This window comes from Balaenoptera ricei, chromosome 5, assembly GCF_028023285.1.
Source record: "Balaenoptera ricei isolate mBalRic1 chromosome 5, mBalRic1.hap2, whole genome shotgun sequence".
Lineage (NCBI taxonomy): Eukaryota > Metazoa > Chordata > Mammalia > Artiodactyla > Balaenopteridae > Balaenoptera > Balaenoptera ricei.
Genome location: NC_082643.1, coordinates 68,377,496 through 68,400,715, shown reverse-complemented (window position 1 = coordinate 68,400,715; position 23,220 = coordinate 68,377,496). Strand labels below are relative to the sequence as shown.

The 23,220-nt window shown below is 42.9% G+C and overlaps 1 protein-coding gene across 3 annotated transcripts in view; it reads left to right on the top strand.

The window, feature by feature from the left end:
- Positions 1–23,220, top strand: part of PDGFRA (platelet derived growth factor receptor alpha) — a 46,694-nt gene that overhangs the window by 5,215 nt on the left and 18,259 nt on the right. For all 3 annotated transcript variants that reach the window (XM_059922982.1, XM_059922985.1, XM_059922984.1), the window contains 12 exons: positions 4,562–4,622; positions 6,074–6,391; positions 10,083–10,343; positions 11,353–11,483; positions 13,780–13,951; positions 14,045–14,234; positions 17,711–17,826; positions 18,760–18,886; positions 19,960–20,153; positions 20,936–21,030; positions 21,250–21,382; positions 23,081–23,185. In XM_059922982.1, the coding sequence (XP_059778965.1) occupies positions 4,574–4,622; positions 6,074–6,391; positions 10,083–10,343; positions 11,353–11,483; positions 13,780–13,951; positions 14,045–14,234; positions 17,711–17,826; positions 18,760–18,886; positions 19,960–20,153; positions 20,936–21,030; positions 21,250–21,382; positions 23,081–23,185 (1,891 nt within the window). In that variant the 5' untranslated portion in view covers positions 4,562–4,573. The remainder of the gene's footprint in view (positions 1–4,561; positions 4,623–6,073; positions 6,392–10,082; positions 10,344–11,352; positions 11,484–13,779; positions 13,952–14,044; positions 14,235–17,710; positions 17,827–18,759; positions 18,887–19,959; positions 20,154–20,935; positions 21,031–21,249; positions 21,383–23,080; positions 23,186–23,220) is intronic.

Below are 23,220 nucleotides of genomic sequence, written 5' to 3'. Positions count from 1 at the left end.
AGAAGATAGGTGGGTTATTTGCATTTCCTTTTACAGTGAAGCCCTAGTGTTGGAGACTTGGTGAGATCAAGTATACTACAAGCTGCTACACCTAAGGTTGTCCCATTAGGTGTCACACCAGTTTGGTGACAATCAAAAGGAAGTGACATTGTAGTCTCCCGTGGTTAAATATCTGGTGCAGGAGAGCAGAAAAGTTTATGAGCTCAGATGGTCCCATAAAATGTTCCCATGTAAAAATACTGCAGCCCCCGCCCATCACTGGAATGTCTAATGGAACTCAAGGAGATAAAAACAGTAAAACAGGCTCTGGTGAGGTGCAGATCTCAGTAAACACACCCTCGCTGAAGTTGCCACCAGGGTAGACCAGCATTTGGATTGCCTGGGCTGAGGTTACAAGAACATTTGTCGCAGGGAAAAAGTAGCACATGTAATTTTCACAGTTAGAATTAACTGAAGAGAGCTGAAATTAACTGAACCTCGGAAATCTGAATCTTGAAGTCATCAGTGGCTTTTGGGACTGTGAGAAAGTCTTCTGTGGCCTCTAATCATGCCAGGGTGGGGTGAAATTCAGTATTCAGTGGCTCTGCAGCGGGATGCATTGAGCAGCTGGTGATCCGGAAGCCAGCTCTCTGGCTTTGTGAGAAGAATGCCATGCTCTCTCTTCTGGAAATAGTGCCCTTGCATTGCTTGCCCTCTGTTTACTCTCTAGCTTAGCATGTTGTTTTTGACTGTAGAGTCATAGTTAATGGCTCTTTGCTTCTGTTTGCAGGGACAGAGATGACAACCTGTTAAAGAGAAAGAATAGTGGCTGCAAACAGATTTGTTTCTCTGTTTACATGACTGTATTTGTTGGTTCAACTTGAAACAGTCTTGACAACTACACCAGGCTTCACCACATGCGAGTTCAGATCCGATTCTCCACTGCGCAGGTGGTACAGGGCCAGTCAAGTGGCCTCTGGGGCCTGACTGTCTCAGTGAGTAGAAGCTGCAGTAGCCCCTCTGATGTCCCTCTCATCTAAAACATTTTTGGAGCCTGCAGAAAAAGAGGCAGTATGAAAACTAACAGCTGCAGTTTCTGAAGCCCTTTCAATTAAACTATAGAATTTAGTCTTTATAATAATGCAGTAAGGCAAGCCAGCAAGTCAGGTGTTCTTAGTCCTGGTTTACAGAAGAGACTGAGATTCAGAGAGGTGGCCTAGGTGTCAGATGTGGGATCAGAGCCTGCTTTAATGCCATTTCTATCGTATCTTCTGAGAGAAGGAATGAAGGACCAGAGAATGGGGGGTGGGAGGAGAGACCACACTCATTTGTCTGAGAGTGAACACGGAAGAGATCTCTTTTCTCCAGTCGTTTCTCTAACCTGTGGCAACGAGTTGTGAGGATAGAGGACTGAGACTGAAGTCCAGCACACGGCTGGCATGAGAGAAATGATTATGATTAAAAAAAATGTTTTTTGGATGAAATCCATTCTTCCTCCTTGCAAAGTGATTTATTCTTGCTGACAAATAACATGCTGTGTCTCTCTGAATCTGTAACCTCAGTTACTTATATTTGCATGTCCGACTTTTGGATGAGCTCTAGGATAGGGGTTACCGATTAAGGATGAACATTTACTCCCAGGGTAGAAAAGCCCTGGAAATAGCAACATGACTCCTAGAGATTCTCACTCCAGGGCCAATAGGAAGGGAAGCCTCCGTTCTTTCCAGTTGTTTTCCATTACCTCCCTGTAGGGCTAACAGTCTGCAATTATTCACGAGTAAATTGTCTGAGTTACAGACGAGTAATGACACGAAACTTCACAAATATGCCTAGATTTCTAGCCAGGGGACCACTCTTATCAGAGAAGGGAGGTTGAAATCATAAGTAAAAACATGTTGATTTTCAGTATTTGTATCATTATCGCTTGCTCTGAGGCCCTGTTTTCATTGCCCACTTTGTATGTCAGTAAGTAATCCCCCCTGGCATCGGGTCCCCCATATCTGGATGCACAGAAGGAAGCGTGGTGGGGCCTGGCCAGGGCAAAACGCTCCTCAGAGCCTGCGCTGTAAAAGCAGTGAGCCCCTCTCTTAAGCTCGGGAATGCTTTAAAGATGCATCATTGGCAAGCCCAGCTAAAGGAATGCAGGATATAAATGTGATAAAACCCAAGACATCAAGCTGGCTCTGGAGGGCTCCTTTGAAGTTTGCTAAGTGGATTATCAGTGGGAGGCTGATATTTATATGTACAAACACACAGGCCGTTACTGCTAATTGTGGTAAATCAGTCTGGCCAGCCTGGCTCTGGGGCCCGCTGTGCCCGTCACCGCAGCAGTGAGGAGACCCTGCATCCCTGGGCACACGCCAGGATCCTTGGAAGCCATCAGCCAGCTAGCATTGTGCAAATTGCATTTGGGGTCACAGCACATTGTGCTGCTCTCACTGCGGCAGTGAGCAGAGGAGGAAAGCAGGGCCCCAGTTTGCATTAGGAAATAGTTGGGGGTGGAGGGAGCACAGAGGGTTGAAACACTGACCTTCCCTTGAGAGAGAACATATGGTGGATTGCAGAGAGCGTGTTTTTTGCATTACACAGACGTGGTGTTAGAATCCTGGCTTTACCACCAACAGTGTGATTTGGGGTCATTTGCTAAACCTCTCTGAGCCTCAAGCGGCACTTTTTAAAATCAGATATTTCACAGGGTTATTATTAACAAACATGGCATACACATGACAACTTTGGCTTAATAAATATTGGTTTCTCGTTCCTGCTTTGGAGAAAACAGAATTATCATTTTTTTCCTGTCCAGCCCACTCTCTGTTACCAGCATTCCATCTTTCACTCTGTCTTTCTTCCTCCTCCATTTAACTGGTAGAATTGAATAGGGCAGAAATCTGATGTCTGCAGGTAGGCCAGTTGCCACTTCCAAGCAAGAATACATGATGAAGCTCTCAGGCTCCACCAAAAACTACTAGGTTATTATCAACTGGATCCTCTGCAACCAAAAAAAAAAGAAGAAAACAAGGGCTAAACACGGGCATACATGAATTTCTTCTCTTGTTTTGTTTTTTAGACAGCTTACTCAGGAATCATGTACACACATCAAAGTCAGTGATGGAACAAATTAAGTCCCATGAACTCATTTCCATTGCATGAGTTGGGGTTTTGAGCAACTCAGAGACCCAGTACCTCCCAGGCCAAGGCTGAGGTGATTTTTATAGGTCATCTTAAAGCTTGCGCCCCTGCCCAGGCCCCTCAGTGGAGCCTCTTTAATTGAAACTTGGGTGCTCAGCAGCCCTAATACCTGCAAGCTCATCGTGGTTGACTTCAGGAAGATCACTTTCTCAGTGACTTCATGTGGGAAGTGAAGGGGGAGACAATAAAATTTGGGGGGTGTGCATGGAAAGAAAAGGATAAAGGAGAGGGGCCTTTTCAGAGGGTGGACCAAAATGGATTTTTCAGTGGTTTTACTGCAGGGCAATATGGGTCCTTCTTTTCATTTTTCCCTCCGTTAATTTTCCTTATCCCCCCTTTCTTGCCCACTGCTTTTCCCTGTTTTGTCTTAGGGACATTCAGTTGCAGTGTCTCTCTCTCTCTACTTCTCTTCCATTCCCTAGAATTTGTTGCAGGAAATCAGGGTGGAGAACTTTGCTTTTGCAGGTACAGGTACCTGTGTGAAAATGAATCATCCATTGAATTTTATCCTGTGGTTTACTGCATCCCTGAAACACAAGAATTTAGCCACACTTTTCTCTCACACTTCCTCTCCCTTTTTCACTTCCTTTACTGATCCTCCTTCCATGCCTGTGCCCTCGGCTTTTCTGTGCCTTGTTTAGCTTGACTGTGAATGTAACAGGTCCTGGGAGAACTTGGGCTGGGGGCCCAGGCCTGAGCCTAGTACAGGCCTGCCTATGACATCCTCTAAGTGACATTGGGTTAGTGCAACTTGTAAAACGTCTATACCAGAATGGCTCTTAAGTATTAAGGTATTTGTTGGCAGCCCAAGCATCTTTTACAAAAGTTACCGAGGATGTGACCAAGTATTTTCTGTTAGCGAAACACGAAGCAAATGACAACGCATTTTGAGTGAAAACAGCTCAAGTTTAGAAGTTGAGTAAATACATGTGTTTATTTGTTTTTCGCAATCTTTATTTAAATGGTTTAGGAGGAACCGTTCTTCTGTACGTTTGGACATATTCCAAGACAATAAAGTGAGACGTTTTGGAATTTGAAAGCTGCAGGCAATCAAAAAGGGTTTTGGCTTCAGATGGCTCCTGTCGTGATCTTGGGGCCGCACAAGGCCATCTGATTTCTGCTTCTTAGGCATCTTACTGTTTTAACTGTGAATCTTAAACCAGGATGTTGTTGACTAAAATGATGCTGTTAACATAAAATTGATGACTAATAAGAACCTGCTGTATAAAAAAATAAATAAAATAAAATTCAAAAAAAAAATAAACAAAAAGGCAATTTAATAACTAAAAAGAGAAAAAAAAACATTTTCCATAGTGCAAAGCGCAAAGAGAACTAGGCTCACGGATTGTTTTATTGACTAATATTGTTTCTGTTTGACTTTTGACTTTTTCAGTTTTCCAGAACTATGGGGACTTCCCATTGGGCACTCCTGGTCTTAGGCTGTCTCCTCACAGGTATGGATCCCAGGCCTATCTGAGCTCATTGTCCTAGCGGAAATCTTTTTTTTCCCTAAGTTCTGTGCTCTGTGGGTATATGACCTATACTGTGCATACTGCAAACAGTCCAAAAGAGTAAAGAGAAGTAGAAACCTATGGGACATTATCTAGAATGACCACAAACCTTCAGTTCCCTCTGCTGTATTGCACTAATTCCAATTCAAAAAGAATGTTCTTTATATGTGTAATCATGGCGTTGAAATATTGTTAGGAAGAATAGTCTAAATTTGCCCACCGCCCTCTTCCGTTTCCTGGGACATGGGTTTCCAGCAGAGGTGGATCAGGGAAATTCAAGAATGCTCAAAGGAAACAAATAATGGAAAATTCTCATCTAGAAAATCATACCTGTCTAAAGTTATACCTGTCTTAAGTGGAAGATGCTTTAATTGCTACAAAATCTTAGAATCACCTTTGGCCTTGAAATCGAATTAATAGACTATTTGACTCTTGGGGAAGCTTACTAACTCGTTTCCAACAGGAGGATGCCATTGGGGCCATTTGTTGAAATATTTATTGGACTTTCTTAGTTTTCATCCAGATATTTATAAATTGCAGATGTTCACCATGACGCCAGTGTTTTTCTAGTCTGAGGAGTTAACTTAAGCCTATTAGTCTCTTTAGGTCTTACCTAGATGGATATGGTAGAACTGAGCATTATCAGTGATTTAGGAGTTCTGAAGTCCACTCAGTATTCCCCATCTGCAGGATAGTGACCCAGGTGTACTTACCACTTCCCTGTTAACAAAGCTGATCAATCACAGTGGACACATACTGAAGTTGGGTGGGATTCCCACACCAGGCTCAGAGGGAGGTTAGAGAACATCAATGAATAATTAATTAAGTCATAATATCTCTTCTACCAGTTTTATAGACAGAGGAAGCTAAACTGACATTTTAGTTCTAAGATGAACTGAAGAGTTTTTGCTCTTGGGCTTGACTATTCTTTTTGAATTGAAATCCACATCCTCCTGCTTTGGTTTCTGGAAGTCATTAGAGAGGAGGCACGCCAGAGGTCTGAGAGGAACGGAAGATGCATACTTCTTGAGCACGAATCTGCCTTGTGTCTTTACTACTGTCTGCGTTCCCTGTCCACAGTGAAGAACACATGTGTGCTTGAGCTTATGCTATCTTGGGATATTTCATGGTCACACATAAGAGTCTAAAATATGGAGTTGGAGTCAGACGTCCTCTATCCATTGGAGTGTTTGGAGGGGTGAATCCAGGGGCTATTGAGGCCTTAGGAGCATTTGCTGCTCTCAGCAGATGCGGTGCTGTTATAATGGGGGGCCTTTCACGGGCATCCAGGCTAACGGATTTTTGCGTAGAAATGGTCATTGTTCATAGAAGCTGCTCTGGGTGAGACCGTCCTTTTGGACTGCATCCTATTCAGAGCATGTTTCCTTTTACAGGGCCGAGCCTCATCCTCTGCCAGCTTTCATTACCCTCCATCCTGCCCAATGAAAACGAGAGGGTTGTGCAGCTGAATTCATCCTTTTCTCTGAGATGCTTTGGGGAGAGTGAAGTGAGCTGGCAGTACCCCATGTCTGAAGAAGAGAACCCCAATGTGGAAATCAGAAACGAGGAGAACAACAGTGGCCTTTTTGTGACGGTGCTGGAAGTGGTCAGTGCCTCGGCGGCCCACACAGGGCTGTACACTTGCTATTACAACCACACGCAGTTGGAAGAAAGCGAGATCGAGGGCAGACGCATTTACATCTATGTGCCAGGTGAGTTGCCTGGGTCCCCTGGACCAAGCTTATCGTCGTCCCGTCTCTCCTGTTAATTGTGTGAGAGTTTTTAAAAGTATAAAAATAATAAATTTTCATCGGAGAAAATTTGAAAACTATAGGCAAACACACAAACTTAAATCAAGATCATTTGTCATGCTGTCATCTAGAAATACTCACTGTTAATATTTTGGAACTGTATTAAGTTTTGAAAATCATTGTCATTGTGGCATCTTTTATTGGCATTGTGCAGAATGTCTGAAATGTACTCATTTCTTTTTTTTTTTTTTCTTACCTGCCTGAATGAGATCAACTCATTAATAACTGACTACATATGTTTTGCTACGTTCAGTATTTTTTTTTTCCACACACACTGTATTTTATTTTTACAAGAGATAAATAAACTGGCGCCAAGCATTGTAAATGGACGACCACAACAAAAGCAACAATGATTGCAATTACCAAACACGAAACACACTCATACTATGTCATAATATTGACATTCAGTCCAGTAATCCTCCACTCTAACAGCTCCTTTACTTTGCAGTGATAATTGATTTGTATATTTTTTGCCTCTGAGTCCTTGTGGGATTTTTTTTTTTTATTCAAACAGAAAGTCACAAAAATTATAATCATCCTCATCAGTTCACTCAGTCCCATGTAATAAATTTTTTTTTTCATCTTGATCTTTTGTTAGCACTTTTATGAATTCATCAGTTTTCCATTAGAGTTCTGAAAATGCTTATTCATTCAGTTCAGCAGTATAGTCAGTTACCAGAAACCTGTACTTGTCAGAGTTTTTTCCATGAATTCCTTGAAGATGAAACCCTTTTATAGGAACATTTTTGCAAAAGCATCAGAGTATACCCAGAACTGTCTGTAAATGACAAAAGACTTAAAAATGACCACGGTTAAAGATTTGATGAAAATTCATAATAATGCAATTGACAAGGACATTTAGTTATTTTTGAGATATATGAAATGTACTCATTTCTATTCAGTTTGATCAAGTTCAACAAATATTTACTGTGTATGCTTTGTGTGACAGGCACTGCTAAGTGCTGGGGCCACAAAGTAATTAGGTAGGCCTTACGTTGGACTTGCTCATAGATCATTATAATAGTTTCCAAATAACCATGCTGTTTCTTAAATTCAATAAAACATATACAGGCATACCTTTGAGATGTTACAGGTTTGGTTCCTGACCCCCACATTAAAGCCAATATCACAATAAAGCGAGTCACACAAATCTTTTTTGGTTTTCCAGTGGATATAAAAGTTACGTTTGAATTATACTGTAGCCTATTAGGTGTGCAATAGCATTATGTCTTAAAAAAACAATGTACATACCGTAAGTTTAAAATATTTTATTGCTAGAAATACCATCATCTGAGCCTTCAGTGAGTTGTAATCTTTTTGCAATAGTAACGTCAAATATCGCTGATCACAGATCACTGTAACAAAGATAATAACAATGAAAAAGTTTGAAATACTGCAAGAATTACTAATATGTGACACAGAGACACAGACTGAGTGAATGCTGTTGGAAAAAATGGCACTGAGAGATTTTCTTGATGCAGTGTTGCCACAAACCTTCAATTTGTAAAAAAATTCAGTATCTGCGAAGCGCAATAAAGCAAAGTGCAATACACCGAGGTGTGCCTGTATTTACTCTTGATGAGTTGGAATAGATTTTTTTCTTTTTAATAAACATTCAGGTTGATGTTGTCTCTTGTCCTCCAAGAAGCACATGCCAGGATAGGAGTAAGGTGGGATTAAGTATGTAAGGGTTTTACTAGGAGAGAGGCTTATGAGAGAAAATGGGGAGGGATCCAGCAGAGGCTGGGAGAACTGTCTGCCTGCATTGTAAGTGTGACCCTGAATGAAGGAGAGTGGGAAGGAAGGTGGGGTAGATGAGTCCTAGACCTCCGGGCAAAGAAAGCTGGGGAGTCCTCCAGGCTAAGGAACCCCTGTTCCACACACTCATTGTCTGGAAGCATCTCTGGAGGGCATGGCCTAGGGTTGTGATGGATTTCAGAGCCAGGCCCCGTTGCTGGAGGAAGGTGTGGTGCTTTCCCGCAGCACCCTAATTAACTAGCCTTAGCCGTGAGCTTGAGATGCATTTGGTCTACCACCCTCCTTGCATTGCCTGGGTACTCCTTTGTAATGATCTATGTCTATATCTGTACCTGTATCTATATCTGTACCTGTATCTGTATATATTGGCTTCTTCCAAGGACAGTTGTTAAAAGAAGGACCACCATGTTATTTAAACATTGCATAGGTAACACATGATGGTAGCGGAGACTTGCATTTTAAAGGAAGCTCTGGCTGATGTGTAATGGATATCAAACTGTATATTTTAACCTGAAATTAACTTGCAGCTTTGTTTGCTGGAATCTTTGCTAACAAGAGTTCAAGAATTTGGAACTCTAAACACAAATTCAAGTCATGGCAATTTTAATATATGGATGGGTGAATTAAAGAGTACTTGGTTTCAAATAAACCAACATATAAACCATTTACAGCTCTTGCCATCCGTGTCATTTTAGCAGAGGTAGAGTAAGGGGCTTTCAGAAGTGTATCTTCATACCTTTCTGTCTTTTCAAGTTTTTAAAATTGGCTCCTCTTCCTGCCTTCTGTAACAGTGGGTGCTCCATGGATCTAGACCCTCTTCACTTCTGTTCTGACACTCTTATCTATATTAGCCTTCTCTCCTAGCAATCAAAAAAAAAAAAATGTTTCAAAAAGGGTAGGTATTTAGAATGTCACCTGTCATTCCCACCATAAATACCGCCCCCCTCTCCCGTTGTGAAGACAATGGTAGGAAGGCGGGTTTGTTAAAGGTCCCTGGGTCTTGGAGTTTTGATCTGCCTAAGATTGCCCAAAGATTCTTCTTTTTTTTTTTGGCTGTGCTGTGCAGCTTGCGGGATTTTAGTTCCCCGACCAGGGATTGAACCCTGGGCCCTTGGCAGTGAGAGTGAGGAGTTCTAACCACTGGACTGCTGGGGAATAACCAGTCCAAAGGTTCTTCTTGTTCCTCCCTTGCCCCAGCACAGACATCATCTGGCTAGGCCCTGCATTGTCAGAGATCTTGTTTGCAATTATGAAGAGTTGCACATCCTTTGCGAAACTGATGCTTGAGACTCTCAGTACTTCTTACCACATAGTAGCTTAAGTAGCTGGTTTTCTTTTGAAAAGGAAATTCTCAAGCTATGGGATTATACATTTTATTTATTATTTGAGAGTCATTTTTTTTAATAGGTAGGTTTCTGTACTCCTTTTCAGTAATACTGACTATAGGCCATAAGCATTGTCAAAAGCATTGCATAATTTAAAAATTATAAGTATTTTCTCATGTTTTGAACAGACCTGATTATTTTGTTGTCCATTTTTTGTTGTTTTTAGTAGTTGTTTAAATTTTTACCTCAATTCCTGACTAATATTTATATTTATCATCAGTATTTTTTATGAGGGTATAGGCAATTTGGTATTGTTCATACTTTAAAAAGTATGAACCTTCTAGCTTTTATGATGATTAATGTCAGTGGGGTGACACTTCTATATATATGTGTGAAGGTAAAATTCATACCTTTGAATTTGATTAATGGCAAAGGAATAATTTTTCTGCATGTATGTGTAAAGATGAAATTAATCCCTAACATGTTTTTCTTTCTTTTTCAAACCTCAGACCCAGATGTCGCCTTCGTACCTCTGGGAATGACAGATTACTTGGTCATCGTGGAGGACGATGATTCTGCCATCATTCCTTGTCGAACGACTGATCCTGAGACACCAGTGATCTTACTCAGCAGTGACGGGGTGGTGCACGCCTCCTATGACAGCAGACAAGGCTTTAATGGAACCTTCACTGTCGGACCCTATATCTGCGAGGCCACCGTCAGGGGGAAGAAGTTCCAGACCATCCCATTCAATGTTTATGCTTTAAAAGGTACTTGTGCCCTCTCCCTCCTTCTTAAAATAAGAGTTACAGGCAAAACAGTCAGATGCATGTAGGTTTTTTTTTTTTTTTTTAATCTTAGTCCCTGGTGATGGGAGACCCCAAATTCTGATATGGGAACTTAGGATCCCACCCTTACCGTACAATGTTAAGCTGACTTCTGTGGCTGTAACAGTACGAAGCTTAGCAATACCAAAGGCAAAAGCTTTCCTACCCCTGTAAGATTTTGTGTTTCATCAGTTGACTTTAAAATACTCTAAGGAATTCTTTTCTTGCATAAGCCTCTTACTGTTTAGTCACATTCCTGACTACAAAGGCCCTAACAACAAACACACACCTGTGGGGGTTGGACCCCTAGGTTAATTTTAGTAACTTAAGAAAAGTGATTTTGATTTTGAGAAAAGCTGGTGGTTGTCGACTTCATCCCTTTGATGCGAGTGGTTAATGCAAATGGGAAAGTATAAACCATGCTTGGGGCAACAGATTTATCGAACACTTACGTGTAGGTGTGGCGTTAGCGAGAACGTGCCATTTAACTTTTGTGAAGGGCTTATTTTATGCCTGGCTCTGTGCTAGGTTCTCGAAGTGCTGAGAATACCTGGGGAGCAGAGTGGGAGAGAAGAGGAGAATAAGCGATGGGGTGGGAACTAGTGCCTATAGGGGAGTGCAGGTCAGTAAAGGCTGAGTACATCCGTCAATAAAGGTGGCTGCAGTTGTAATTAACCCAAATGCTTGCCGGTTCAAATGTGGTCTTCTGTTTAATTGGAGTTTATTTTTACTATTGTTATTGTTCTGCGTGTGTATGTGTGTGTGTGTCTTATTTTGTGCCAAATTATGTGTGTCAACGCAAATCAAGGCTTCTGAGATTTTCAATATTTTGTCTTGATCAAGGTGGTTTGCAAATTATTTTTCAGGGTCATCTTAAAAAAGCCCAAACCTTATAAGATCCTAACTATACTGTGGATATTTAGGTCCTTGTGTTTGTTCTTTTTTGAAATAGCAACATCAGAACTTGATCTGGAAATGGAAGCTCTTAAAACTGTATATAAGGCAGGGGAATCGATTGTGGTCACCTGCGCCGTCTTTAACAATGAGGTTGTGGACCTTCAGTGGACTTACCCTGGACAAGTGGTAGGTACCCTCACGGCCCCTGGTGGCATGGAATGGAGTACAGGAGGGGTCCAAAGACCCATCGCTGATGGGGCATGGCACTGACCTCCTCTAGACCTCAGCTTCCCATCTCTAAGCTGCTCACTGACCAGATGACTTCATGGCTCTTGGAGCAATGGGAGAGTCTGAGATGATGACAGCTGGACAGAATGCATAGATATTTCACACTGAGCCCTTTTTCTCATAAGTATGAAAGAAACCGGAAGGTTCTATGGCTACAAGATAACAACCAAAAAAATTAAAAAATGAATGGATTTTAAAATTTGCTGATTGCTGAGAGAGTCATGAATTCTCCTTTTCTTGGCTCTCATGCCTTTGGGTTTTGAGGCATTTGATAATGTTGATTGCCTGCCCCCTTCTATTTCTGCTTTATGGACACCCATGATACTTCTGCCTCCTGCCTGCCTGGTCTTTCTTTGCATGGTTTTCTTCAGTGAACAGGCATAACTTGAGTCATTCAACAAAGATTTAATGATGTTTGCCAAATCCCAAGCACTCTGTTAAAAGCTGGCCCATGTACAGAAAGAGGGAGAAGGAGGGAGGAGTGGAGATGGAAGTGGGGAAGGGGAGCCACCGTGCCATCTCTGATCCCTGGGGATTTACACATAGGGTCTCATTCATTCTGTTTTTTTTTTTTTTAATTGAAGTATAGTTAATTTACAGTGTGGTGTTAGTCTCGTGTACAGTAAATGGATTCAGTTATACATACATATATTCTTTTTCAGATTCTTTTCCATTATAGGTTATTATAAGATTTTTGAGTATAGTTCCCTGTGCTATACAGTAGGTCCTTGTTGTTTTCCTGTTTTATATATAGCGGTGCGTATATGTTAATCCTGGGTCTCATTCATTCTAATGCATTGGGGTAAATGTATATGAACCATTGTGAAAGGCTGTGATGGTCCCACGCAGAAACAATTAACAGTGTTTAATGCAGGGGCCTCATGGAGAACAAAAAACATATATGTATATACATGCTTTTTTCCCCCTTCACTCCTAGTTTGCAAATTTCGGCTCCTTGCTCTTTTTTTGGCATTTTATAGTATCTCTTCTTTTTTTTAATAAATTTATTTATTTTTATTTTTGTCTACGTTGGGTCTTCGTTGCTGCGCACGGGCTTTCTCTGGTTGTGGCGAACGCAGTCTACTCTTTGTTGCGGTGTGCAGGTTTCTCCTTGTGACCTCCTCCGCTGAGGAGCACGGGCTCCAGGCGCACGGGCCTCAGCAGTTGTGGCTCACGGGCTCTAGAGCGCAGGCTCAGTAGTTGTGCTGCACGGGCCTAGTTGCTCCACGGCATGTGGGATCTTCCCAGACCAGGGCTCAAACCCGTGTCCCCTGCATTGACAGGCGGACTCTTAACCACTGCGCCACCAGGGAAGTCTCTAGTATCTCTTCTTTTATCCATTTCTCTCCCCCATGCTTTTGCTGCCCCTTTCCTTTCTCTCCAGGGCATCTGATTGGAAGTTGGGCATTTTTACATATTGCCTTATAAACCTCATGTATTGTAAGAGACATTCATAGACATATATATATATATATATATATATATATATATCTTCGCTGAAATGTAAAGCTATCTGATTTTTCTGTTCATACCTGATTGCCTTTAACCCTTAAAACAGAAACATTTCATTTATTGGAGATAAATTTTTTTTCCCCTTGAAACCAAACTATGTGCTGTTTGGCCCCAAAATATATAATCAAAGTATTGGTTTATAAATCATATTTTTGTTTGATATTAAAAGTAATGTAGGCTTATTGTTGTAACTTCATAAAATTTAGAGAAACAGGAAAAGTCACTTCCCAAAACACCCCCATTAAAATTTTAGGGAGATAAATCCTTTAAATACTTTATAAATGTAATAATTAATAGCTACTATACTTTAAATAGTACTTTGTTACGTATTTTTCCTGTGGCAGTATAGCACAAACACCTTTCTATATCATTAAATATCTTTTTAAAACAGGATTTTCAAAGGAGTGAGCTTAAAAAAAACCCTTTTTTTAATTAGACTTTATTTTTTAGGGCAGTTTTAAGTTCACAGCAAAATTGAGGCGAAAGTACTGAGATTTCTTGCATAGCTCCTGGGCTCACACGAGAGCAACCTCCCCCATCACATCCCCACAGGGCGGTACAGTTGTTACAATCCGTGAACCCATATCGGTGCATCATTATCACCCAGAGTCCGTAGCTTACGTGAGGGTTCACTCTTAGGAGCTAGCTTGTTAAAGTCGGTTTTCCTCCCCTTTTTCTGTAGAAAGGCAAAGGCATCACAATGCTGGAGGAAACCAAGGTCCCGTCCATCAAATTGGTGTACACTCTGATGGTCCCCGAGGCCACGGTGAAAGATAGCGGAGATTACGAATGTGCTGCCCGCCAGGCCACCAAGGAGGTCAAAGAAATGAAGAAAGTCACCATTTCTGTGCATGGTATGTTCTGCTTTCTAAAATGTCCATCGGCTGTGCTGCTCGGGGATCCACTATGCGGTAATCATTGTTTAATGGAAACTTTTCCCCGTACAGAGAAAGGGTTTATTGAAATCAAACCCAACTTCAGCCCGTTGGAAGCTGTCAACCTGCATGAAGTCAAACATTTTGTGGTGGACGTGCAGGCCTACCCCCCTCCCAGGATAGCCTGGCTGAAGGACAACCTGACTCTGATTGAGAATCTCACGGAGATCACCACTGACATAGAAAAGATTCAGGAAATAAGGTAAAGAAACACCCTTCCTGAGTATGCCTTTTCTTTTTATTGTGTATTCCTAGATAGACTGAGGTTTGTGCGTGTCTTACAACCCAAACCAAGAGTCCATATAGAAAATTTAGCAGTCAGAAATAGGAGATAGTGGAAATCAAGTACCTTTCCCGATAACATTGCAATGCAGTAATAGTATGTTGGTAAGTTTATGATCAAACGAGAAAAAGAAGAACTGAAAATCTCTGCTCCCAATGAAAGATACGTTCCTGGATTCAGCAAGGGATGGAGGAAAGAAAGTAAAATTGGACCCACTTGTATGGTGATTACAGTTCCAGGGCAATTAGCACATAAACCTACATGAAAGAAAACATTGCTGGCTTCATTTGAAACGCATTTGCCCCAGTGAGGCCTCCATGGGAAATAAGAGTAGTGTCTGGTTAAATGTGGTTAGGAGAAGACATACAGTGAATAGTTTGGATCCCTGCCCTCTGAGGAGTCGGGAGACTGCTGTCATCTCTTAACCAGTGGTGGAGTTTTGGGTAAGTCACCCTTCAGCCTCAGTTTTCCCATCTATAATGTAGGGTTAATAATACCTTGTGTCCTTCAAGGCGAGGAACTGGACCAGATGATATTTTGAGGTCTCTTGCAGTTTTAAGCTCTGATTAGAATTTAGGAGTAGAAGGTACCTCTTGAAGGGCTCAGCTAATCCAGCCCTGCACCTTTGTCAGAAACCATCCCAGGGAGACACAGTCCTCTATTTCAAGCCTTCAGGGAAGAAGAGAAGACAGAACCCCTCTCTCATCAGTTTGCTTAACCTCAGGATTCGCTTTCTTCTTTCTGAACTAAATTCCATGTGTAATTGAGAAGTGACATCTGGGAAAATGGTCGTGGAAACCTCTGTGGAACAGTGATGGAAAAAGAAGTGGGATACTGAATCTGGAAGGCTTTCTGATGACACGAAATGGAGGTGCACAAAGAGGTGGGCAGTGCCCAAGTTTCCACTAGGCTGTGAGGCCAGAGAGGAATAGGGTGATCCTGGCACAGCCAACACTTGAGACACCCGTCTGAGGGCTGTCTGCAAGCTACAGTAAATAGCGATGGCCAGACAGCGGTCGTCAGCTTAGTGGTCCAGGAGAGTGGCCTGTTCAGGTGCTTCGAGGGTTCCTGCAGCACATCTGGTCCCCATGATGGGCAAGGGAACATAGGATGCATATGATGGAGGGGTATCTGGCTTAACTTAAAACTAGTGAATCCGGGCTTCCCTGGTGGCACAGTGGTTAAGAATCCGCCTGCCAATGCAGGGATACGGGTTCAAGCCCTGGTCCGGGAAGATCCCACATGCTGCGGAGCAATTAAGCCCATGCGCCACAACTACTGAGCCTGCGCTCTAGAGCCCGCAAGCCACAACTACTGAACCCGTGTGCCTAGAGCCCGTGCTCTGCAACAAGAGAAGCCACCGCAATGAGAAGCCTGCGCACAGCAACGAAGAGTAGCCCCCGCTCACCGCAACTAGAGAAAGCCCACGCGTAGCAACGGAAACCCAACAGAGCCAAAAATAAATAAATAAAATAAATAAATTAAAAAAAAACCCCAAAACTAGTGGATCCACCAGCTTCCTTGGCTGAACAAGTGCAGGAAATGAACGACAAAAGACTGTCTGGTCATTGGCAGCCAGGGGTGCTAAGGGGACTCTAAAGAAGTCCATTCCAGAGTGTGTCCGGTGTGGTGTGGCAGAGGGAAAGCCAGCCCAGCATGCTCTTGTCACAGGTCCCAGCACCTGGCGTCTTGGGCTACAAGACTCTACATTAGCAGGGTATTTTGGAGCCTCTGAAATGCTTTCCTATAGATGATTTCATGTAATTAATTCTCAAAATGACACTTGCATACAGCTTTCCAATGCTACACATACGGAACCTGAGGCATGGAGAGGTTCAGTCATGCCCCAGGTCTCCTCCCTTCATGACCAGTGCTCTTCCTCTCACTCCACCTTCTTTTCACTCACAGTTCCACACTGTACTGTTTTTTTAAAATTTTTTTTAATTTTTAAATTTTTATTTATTTATTTATTTTTAATTAATTTATTTATTTATTTTTGGCTGTGTTGGGTCTTCGTTCCTGTGCGAGGGCTTTCTCTAGTTGTGGCAAGGGGGGCCACTCTTCATCGCGGTGCGCGGGCCTCTCACTATCGCGGCCTCTCTTGTTGCAGAGCACAGGCTCCAGACGCGCAGGCTCAGTAGTTGTGGCTCACGGGCCTAGTTGCTCCACGGCATGTGGGGTCCTCCCAGACCAGGGCTCGAACCCGTGTCACCTGCATTAGCAGGCGGATTCTCAACCACTGTGCCACCAGGGAAGCCCCTGTTTTTTTTTAAAATTATAAATTTGTTTATATATTTATTTTTATTTTTGGCTGTGTTGGGTCTTTGTTGCTGTGCATGGGCTTTCTCTAGTTGCGGTGAGCGGGGGCTACTCTTCGTTGCGGAGCACGGGCTCTAGGCGCGAGGGCTCAGTAGTTGTGGCTCGTGGGCTCTAGAGCGCAGACTTAGTAGTTGTGGCACACAGGCTTAGTTGCTCTGTGGCATGTGGGATCTTCCCGGACCAGGGCTCAAACCCATGTCCCCTGCCTTGGCAGGCAGATTCTTAACCATTGCGCCACCAGGGAAGCCTATCACACTGTACTGTTTTGTTAATGACAGTCAAATGGGCAATTACTTTATAGATGCACACACACACATACTCATGGCCAAATGTCATTTATTATATGTGTAAGAAACCTTTTGGAGAAGCTTCCCATTAATGAAGTATGAAGGACTATGTTTCTCTAATTTGTTTAGTTTTTAAGATGAATCCTGTGTTTTAAAATCATTCAAGCCTAAAGACAGTGCATTGTAAGAAACCTTATTCCACTCCTGTCCTCGTGTTCCTCAGTACCCCCTCCTCTCCACCCCCAGGGGAATACTTTTGTTAGTTATGTTAGGTTCTTATGAAACCTTCCAGAGTTTCTTAAAGCAAATACAAGCAAGCAGGAATTTTATACCCTAGTGACCTCTTCGGATCGATACAGAGACAGTGTCCTCCTTCTTTCTTCCAAGGATGTTCCATTGTTTGGCTAATCACTCAAATGGTGAATATTTAGGGGAAGCAAGTATTTTTTTAAAAGGTAAAAATCAAGGGTTAAAAAAAAAAAGGAAAGTTGGTGGGTTTATTCCCATTCAGAAGTCTGGCCTTAGCAGAGCTGACTGCTCTTGTAGCCACATAAGCCATTGCTCATCTCAGGTTTTCCCGTCTTATGTATAAGAATTAAGCGTCTATGACTCAGACCTTCAGTGCGTAGAAAGTGTATCAAAAATCCCAGAAGAGCGATGATATGGACAAGAAAACATGGTGTTTTTACTTTTTTACAAAAAACAAAATTCGAATTGAATATGGATATTACTTAACGATTGGAATTTATTTGGCTACAACTTGCTGAAACAAAGTCCTTTCCTTTTAAGGTATCGAAGCAAATTAAAACTGATCCGAGCTAAGGAAGAAGACAGCGGCCATTATACTATTGTAGTTCAAAATGAAGACGACGTGAAGAGCTATACTTTTGAACTCTTAACTCAAGGTATGTAAGGGCTGTATAAAGATAATGCCAGCTCAGTGGATGCGTGACTGAGAGTCTCCCGAGGAGAGCCTGGCGCTTCTCCCCCAGGTCGTGGAGGGAAAAGCAGCCCTTTTAGGGGAGAAGCAGGGACTGTAGATGTCATATGTCAGGGATAGCTTTGCTGGACTTATAAATCCACATAATTCTGGGAGGTTCCAGGCTAGTCTGGAATACTTTGGGAATTCCTAGGCTCCACTAGCTTCCTCACCATCTGCTTCTCAATGTGGTCTGGGAAGAGTGACATGATGCTTTTTGGTCTGGATGACCTTAGATTGTTCCAGAGTGTTTGGCCTTTTTGCTTTGCTTTACTTGTAGACCTTGTACAGTTGCCCTTCCCAGAAAGGAGTGCCCAAGTCTTTACATTCTGGTTCAGAACATACTCACCTACCTTGGGCCACATACTGTCTTAGGTGGGCTCATTTGATCCTCAAAGTCAATCTGTGATACAAGTATCAGCATATTTCTAAATTATTTGATCCCAGGTTAAAAACAAATCTTTAAAACCTAATAATATCCCATAGATGCACTTTGGTAAATGCTGCTTTAGATTATACCATTTAGATGAATCCATTAGATGATTCCCAAGCTATAATATAATTTTAAGAGCCTTCTTGCCTTTCAAGCCAAATAACCACAGGGGCTTTTTGCTTTCTTCACTGCAGATTTAAAACACCACAGGGCACAAATGCCAAATCACTGAAAATGTGACCATGCTCTTACCCAAGTGGGTCTGTCCAAACTGGAGTGTTACTGTGCACATGACTCAGTGGCTGCTTGATTTGTAGGTTTGAATGTCACGTGGACAAGTTCTGAACTCGTGGAATTCCACTTCATAATTCCCAGAATTTCTGGGACACGAACCATTCAATTCTGATTTCTTTTCACCTCTTGCAGTTCCGTCATCCATTCTGGACTTGGTCGACGACCACCATGGCTCTAATGGGGGCCAGACAGTGAGATGCACAGCTGAAGGAACCCCTCTTCCTGATATTGAGTGGATGATTTGCAAAGATATTAAGAAGTATGGAAATCACACATTCCTTTTCCATTTGTGGTCAAAATGTTTCTTCCTCGGGACAAAGGACCTCAAGTGCATTTTACTTCTTTCGCTGGCCCTTTTTTTTGTGTTTGTGATTCTTATTTGGCCTAAGTCTCATAAACTACAAGATAGGGTTCCGAACATGGACCTCGTGTGTGTGTGTGCATGCAGGCGTGCATGCACCCAGGTGCACTTCTGTGTTCCTGAGTAGCTATAAGAAGGTCGACAGCTTTCAGCAGATTCTCAAAGGGTCTCTAATCTGAAGAGAGCATGAATCTAAAGAACTGCTGTAAGAGGATTTTTACTACCCTGGCCCACAGTTTCACCTCACGTTTCATCTGTGGTGAATGTTATTTGGTGGCTAGACTGGCATGTGAAAATAAATGAAGGTACTGCCCAGGTGTCTTCTCACTCCCTGCTGTGTGGCGGGAGTTAAGGTACCCGTCCCTCCTTCAGCCCCCATCCCTCACCCTTCCCCGGCGGGCACGTGAGCAGCACATTTGCACTCCCACCTGTAGTGACTGCTGTGCTCAGAAGCCTCATTGCTTCTCCTGGAGACGGAGACTCCTAGACCCACGCCCCCCCCACCCCACCCCCAGGCCACAAGGCAGCAGAGTTGGATCCAGACTGGAGCTGGAATCGAGGTCTAACCCTAGTGACACCTGAGGGGGTCCTCACGGTGTGGGTGGAGAGAAGGGAGGGCAGCAGGCCTCTTCGGAGGGGTGGGACGTTGGGATAGTTAAACATTCTTGAAGTCCAGGTTGCTCATGGGTTCAAGGCTTGGGATGGGTAGTTCTATTGGATTGAACTTGTTTATCTCTGCCTTGTCTTCATAACCAGTTAACTTTTAAATACCCACATGTAGCTTATTCTCTCTTGGAGAGCAAGGTGTTGAATGTCAATCTGCACATAAAATAAGAAAATCGACCTGTAGCCGCCCCAAATGCAGACAAAGTCAGGGCTGCTTGCCGTCTTAGATGATTCTCACTGCTCCACCCACCCCCACGACTCCCCGTAATTGGCTCTATACCTATACCCTTTTTCTCCGTCTCCAGATGTAATAACGAAACTTCATGGACGATTTTGGCCAACAATGTCTCAAACATCATCACGGAGGTCCACCCCCGAGACAGGAGCATGGTGGAGGGCCAAGTGACATTCGCCAAAGTGGAGGAGACCATTGCAGTCCGATGCCTGGCTAAGAATCTCCTCGGGGTGGAGAGCCGAGAGCTGAAGTTGGTGGCTCCCAGTGAGTAGCTCGTGGCTCAGGACAACGCTGAGTCAGCAGCCGAGCCCTTCCTCTCTCAAGCAGAACTTTGAATCCCAGATGGGGTCCTGTAGGAATGCAGGTCCCTCGGTGGAAATGCAGCTCCGGATGCTGTTAACGGGCCTTCTCTGGGCATCTGTGTGGGAGCCCTTTCTTTCAGATTCAAATCCCAAACCGCATTGTGCAGAGGCCCCTCGGCATTTTGCTTGTCTAACCGTATCGCTACCCAGTCTCTTTGGTCTGAGCGTGTGGGGATGGAGGATGGGGAAGAAGGATCTTCCGCCTTGTTGCTCTTTATAACAGTTGAGACAGGTTGAATTCTTTAAAAAGAAAAATCAATGAAGCCAAAAGCAATATAAGTAAACTGCAACCTTTCAAAATAACTGAACTTAATTTTCTGAACTTATGTTCTAAACTTATGCTACTAATGGTAGCTCTCAATCTCACTTATTAATATTTATATGCCAATTCATATTTTGTCCAGAAGGTTAATGTTGGAGCACCTTTGGAGAAAGTATTTTGTTCCCAGCTGAATTTTGTCCCTTTCCCTTCTAACGGAAGAGCTGGAGTAGTTTCATGCATGTAGATAACTGAGAGATGGTCTTGCCCATCCCCCAGATAAGACTGGCAGCTCTCATGCTTCTCCACCAGTAGTGAAAGATTTCTGGCCCAGAAACAGCCACCCTGCCTTCCTGCCCTCCCGCGTGTTTGTGCAAATTCTCCACCGTGCCTCTCTCTCTCTGTCTCTCTCTCTCGTCCTCTAGCTCTGCGTTCTGAACTCACGGTGGCGGCCGCAGTCTTGGTGTTGCTGGTGATCGTGATCATCTCACTCATTGTCCTGGTTGTCATTTGGAAACAGGTAGATATTTCTTTTAAAGAACTAAAAATATTTGAAACCAATAAGAACAAGAAGAAGAGCAACCTAATTCAGGGCTTGGCACAAAGAAGGAGCCCAGTAACAACATGATGAGTGAACGTTGTTGAATCCTACTGTGTCCAGTCATTTTGCTGTTGCGGTTAAGCTTTGGTACATTCGGACGTTGGTAATTCACCAGTTACCTGTCCTGGTCATTTATAGAAACCAAGGTATGAAATTCGTTGGAGGGTCATTGAATCAATCAGCCCCGATGGACATGAATATATTTATGTGGACCCGATGCAACTGCCTTATGACTCGAGATGGGAGTTTCCAAGAGATGGACTAGTGCTTGGTAAGCTCCTACTGGGGTGATCTCCCAAGACTCCCTTTGATTTGTATGCAACTTTACTCTTTACAGGCCTGTGGAGGAATCAAGGATCTGAGCTTGTGCTTAGTAAAAGCTAAGCATTAGAAAATGGCTTTCAGAAATATTTTTCTCTCTTGAAAATGAGTTAATTGAATCACGGCAATGATTTGTTTTTACCTCCTTCCCTAGCAAATTACAGTTAAAGAAAATTTTACAAAGGGAGAAGAGAATATGAGGAGGCCTGCCAAAGATACCCATCAAAGTGGTTTTGCTTTGGAAATGACACCAATTGAAAATGAGACGAATTTCTACAACTAAAAAGGAACAGATGAGAAATGAATGAGGACAATCAGAAAATATATTTTGACTCAGTACACTCTGAGGATTATTAGATACTTCTTTAAAATATAGAATATAAAAATATAGGTTGCTTTTAAAACGAACATGAAAAAAATCATCAAGCCAGCTTCTCACAAACTTTTCAAATATTTCAATCTTGGGCTGAGACCAAGAACATGAAGCTTTAGTCCAAGGGATTTTTTTGTTTGTTTTTTTAAAATCACATTCTGAATGAACGAAAACAGGACAAAGACAAATGAAAGTTAGAGCTAGAGGTTGTGTCATCATGACTATTCTAACAGTATGTACTTCAGAGGATGCCAAAGGCATTTTAAAATTATCCACTTGTCTCATTCCAAAATACAGCCAAGTTAGGTCTTCTTAGAGAGTTACTTAAACTGAAATCAAACAAGACACCCTATTCACAGACCTATACCTGGGAACTAAGCTTTCTTTATTATATTTTCTCCCTTGTTTTACAAAAATGGATGAGGAGCTTAAGGAAGTTAAAAAGTAATAAAATATGGAGAAAAAGGGCAACATCCCTAACGTACCAAGAAGCATCCCTGTGTCTCTCTGCTTCTGTGTATTGTCAAGTTGCTAGGGAAGCAGTACCTTTCCAGGAACCGTTTCCAGCCATGCAAACACGCAGTCACAGGCAGTGCTGGCTGTTAGTGCTCTTTCATGAGCCGAGTCTTTCCCTGGCTTGGCAGAAACATCTGTTTTAGACTGAGCTCTTTAAGAGTGGGGACCAGAGCTTCCATTTCATTTTGTATCTCCCAGCGTGTGGCAAAGTGTTGTGCTCCTAGGGCACGTTTAGCCTTTGCTCTTCCTAGTCTTCCTAACAAACAGGCAGCAAGGGAGCCAGCCCGAAGTTGTCTTCATCACTGCTTAGACTCCGTGATGTCTTGAATACTGAAGTATTTCCAGTGGATAAAGGCTTATTGATGCAAAAGATGGCCCTGTTTGTGTGCGGAAAACAGAAGGGTAGAGAACCAGGAGGTTTGGGCCAGAGCCACAGAAAGCAAGTGCCGCAGAGCCCACGATTTGGCCCGGTTCTCCAGCTGGTAGACAAGAGTACTCACACCAGGGAGGGCTACACCCTCCTTCTTCCCGCCTGTGTTTTCCTTTCCTTTGCAAATGTTATTTGACAAAAGCAGTGATACTAATTTCCTGCCCTGTGGGCTCAATTCTGGTTTTGACATGATGACTTGGAGGAATCATTATGCTTCCTCCATATGGGAGAAACACCACCCAGCTGTGTACCCATGAGCGCTGGCCGTGGTAAATGAAGCTGATGAGATGCCTGATTCTGCATGTGTTGATGGTGCTGGTTGCCCACAGGTCGTATCCTGGGCTCTGGCGCATTTGGGAAAGTGGTTGAAGGAACTGCCTATGGATTAAGTCGGTCCCAACCTGTCATGAAAGTAGCAGTGAAGATGCTAAAACGTAAGTGCCCCTTTCTGAGGATTTTTTGAACATGG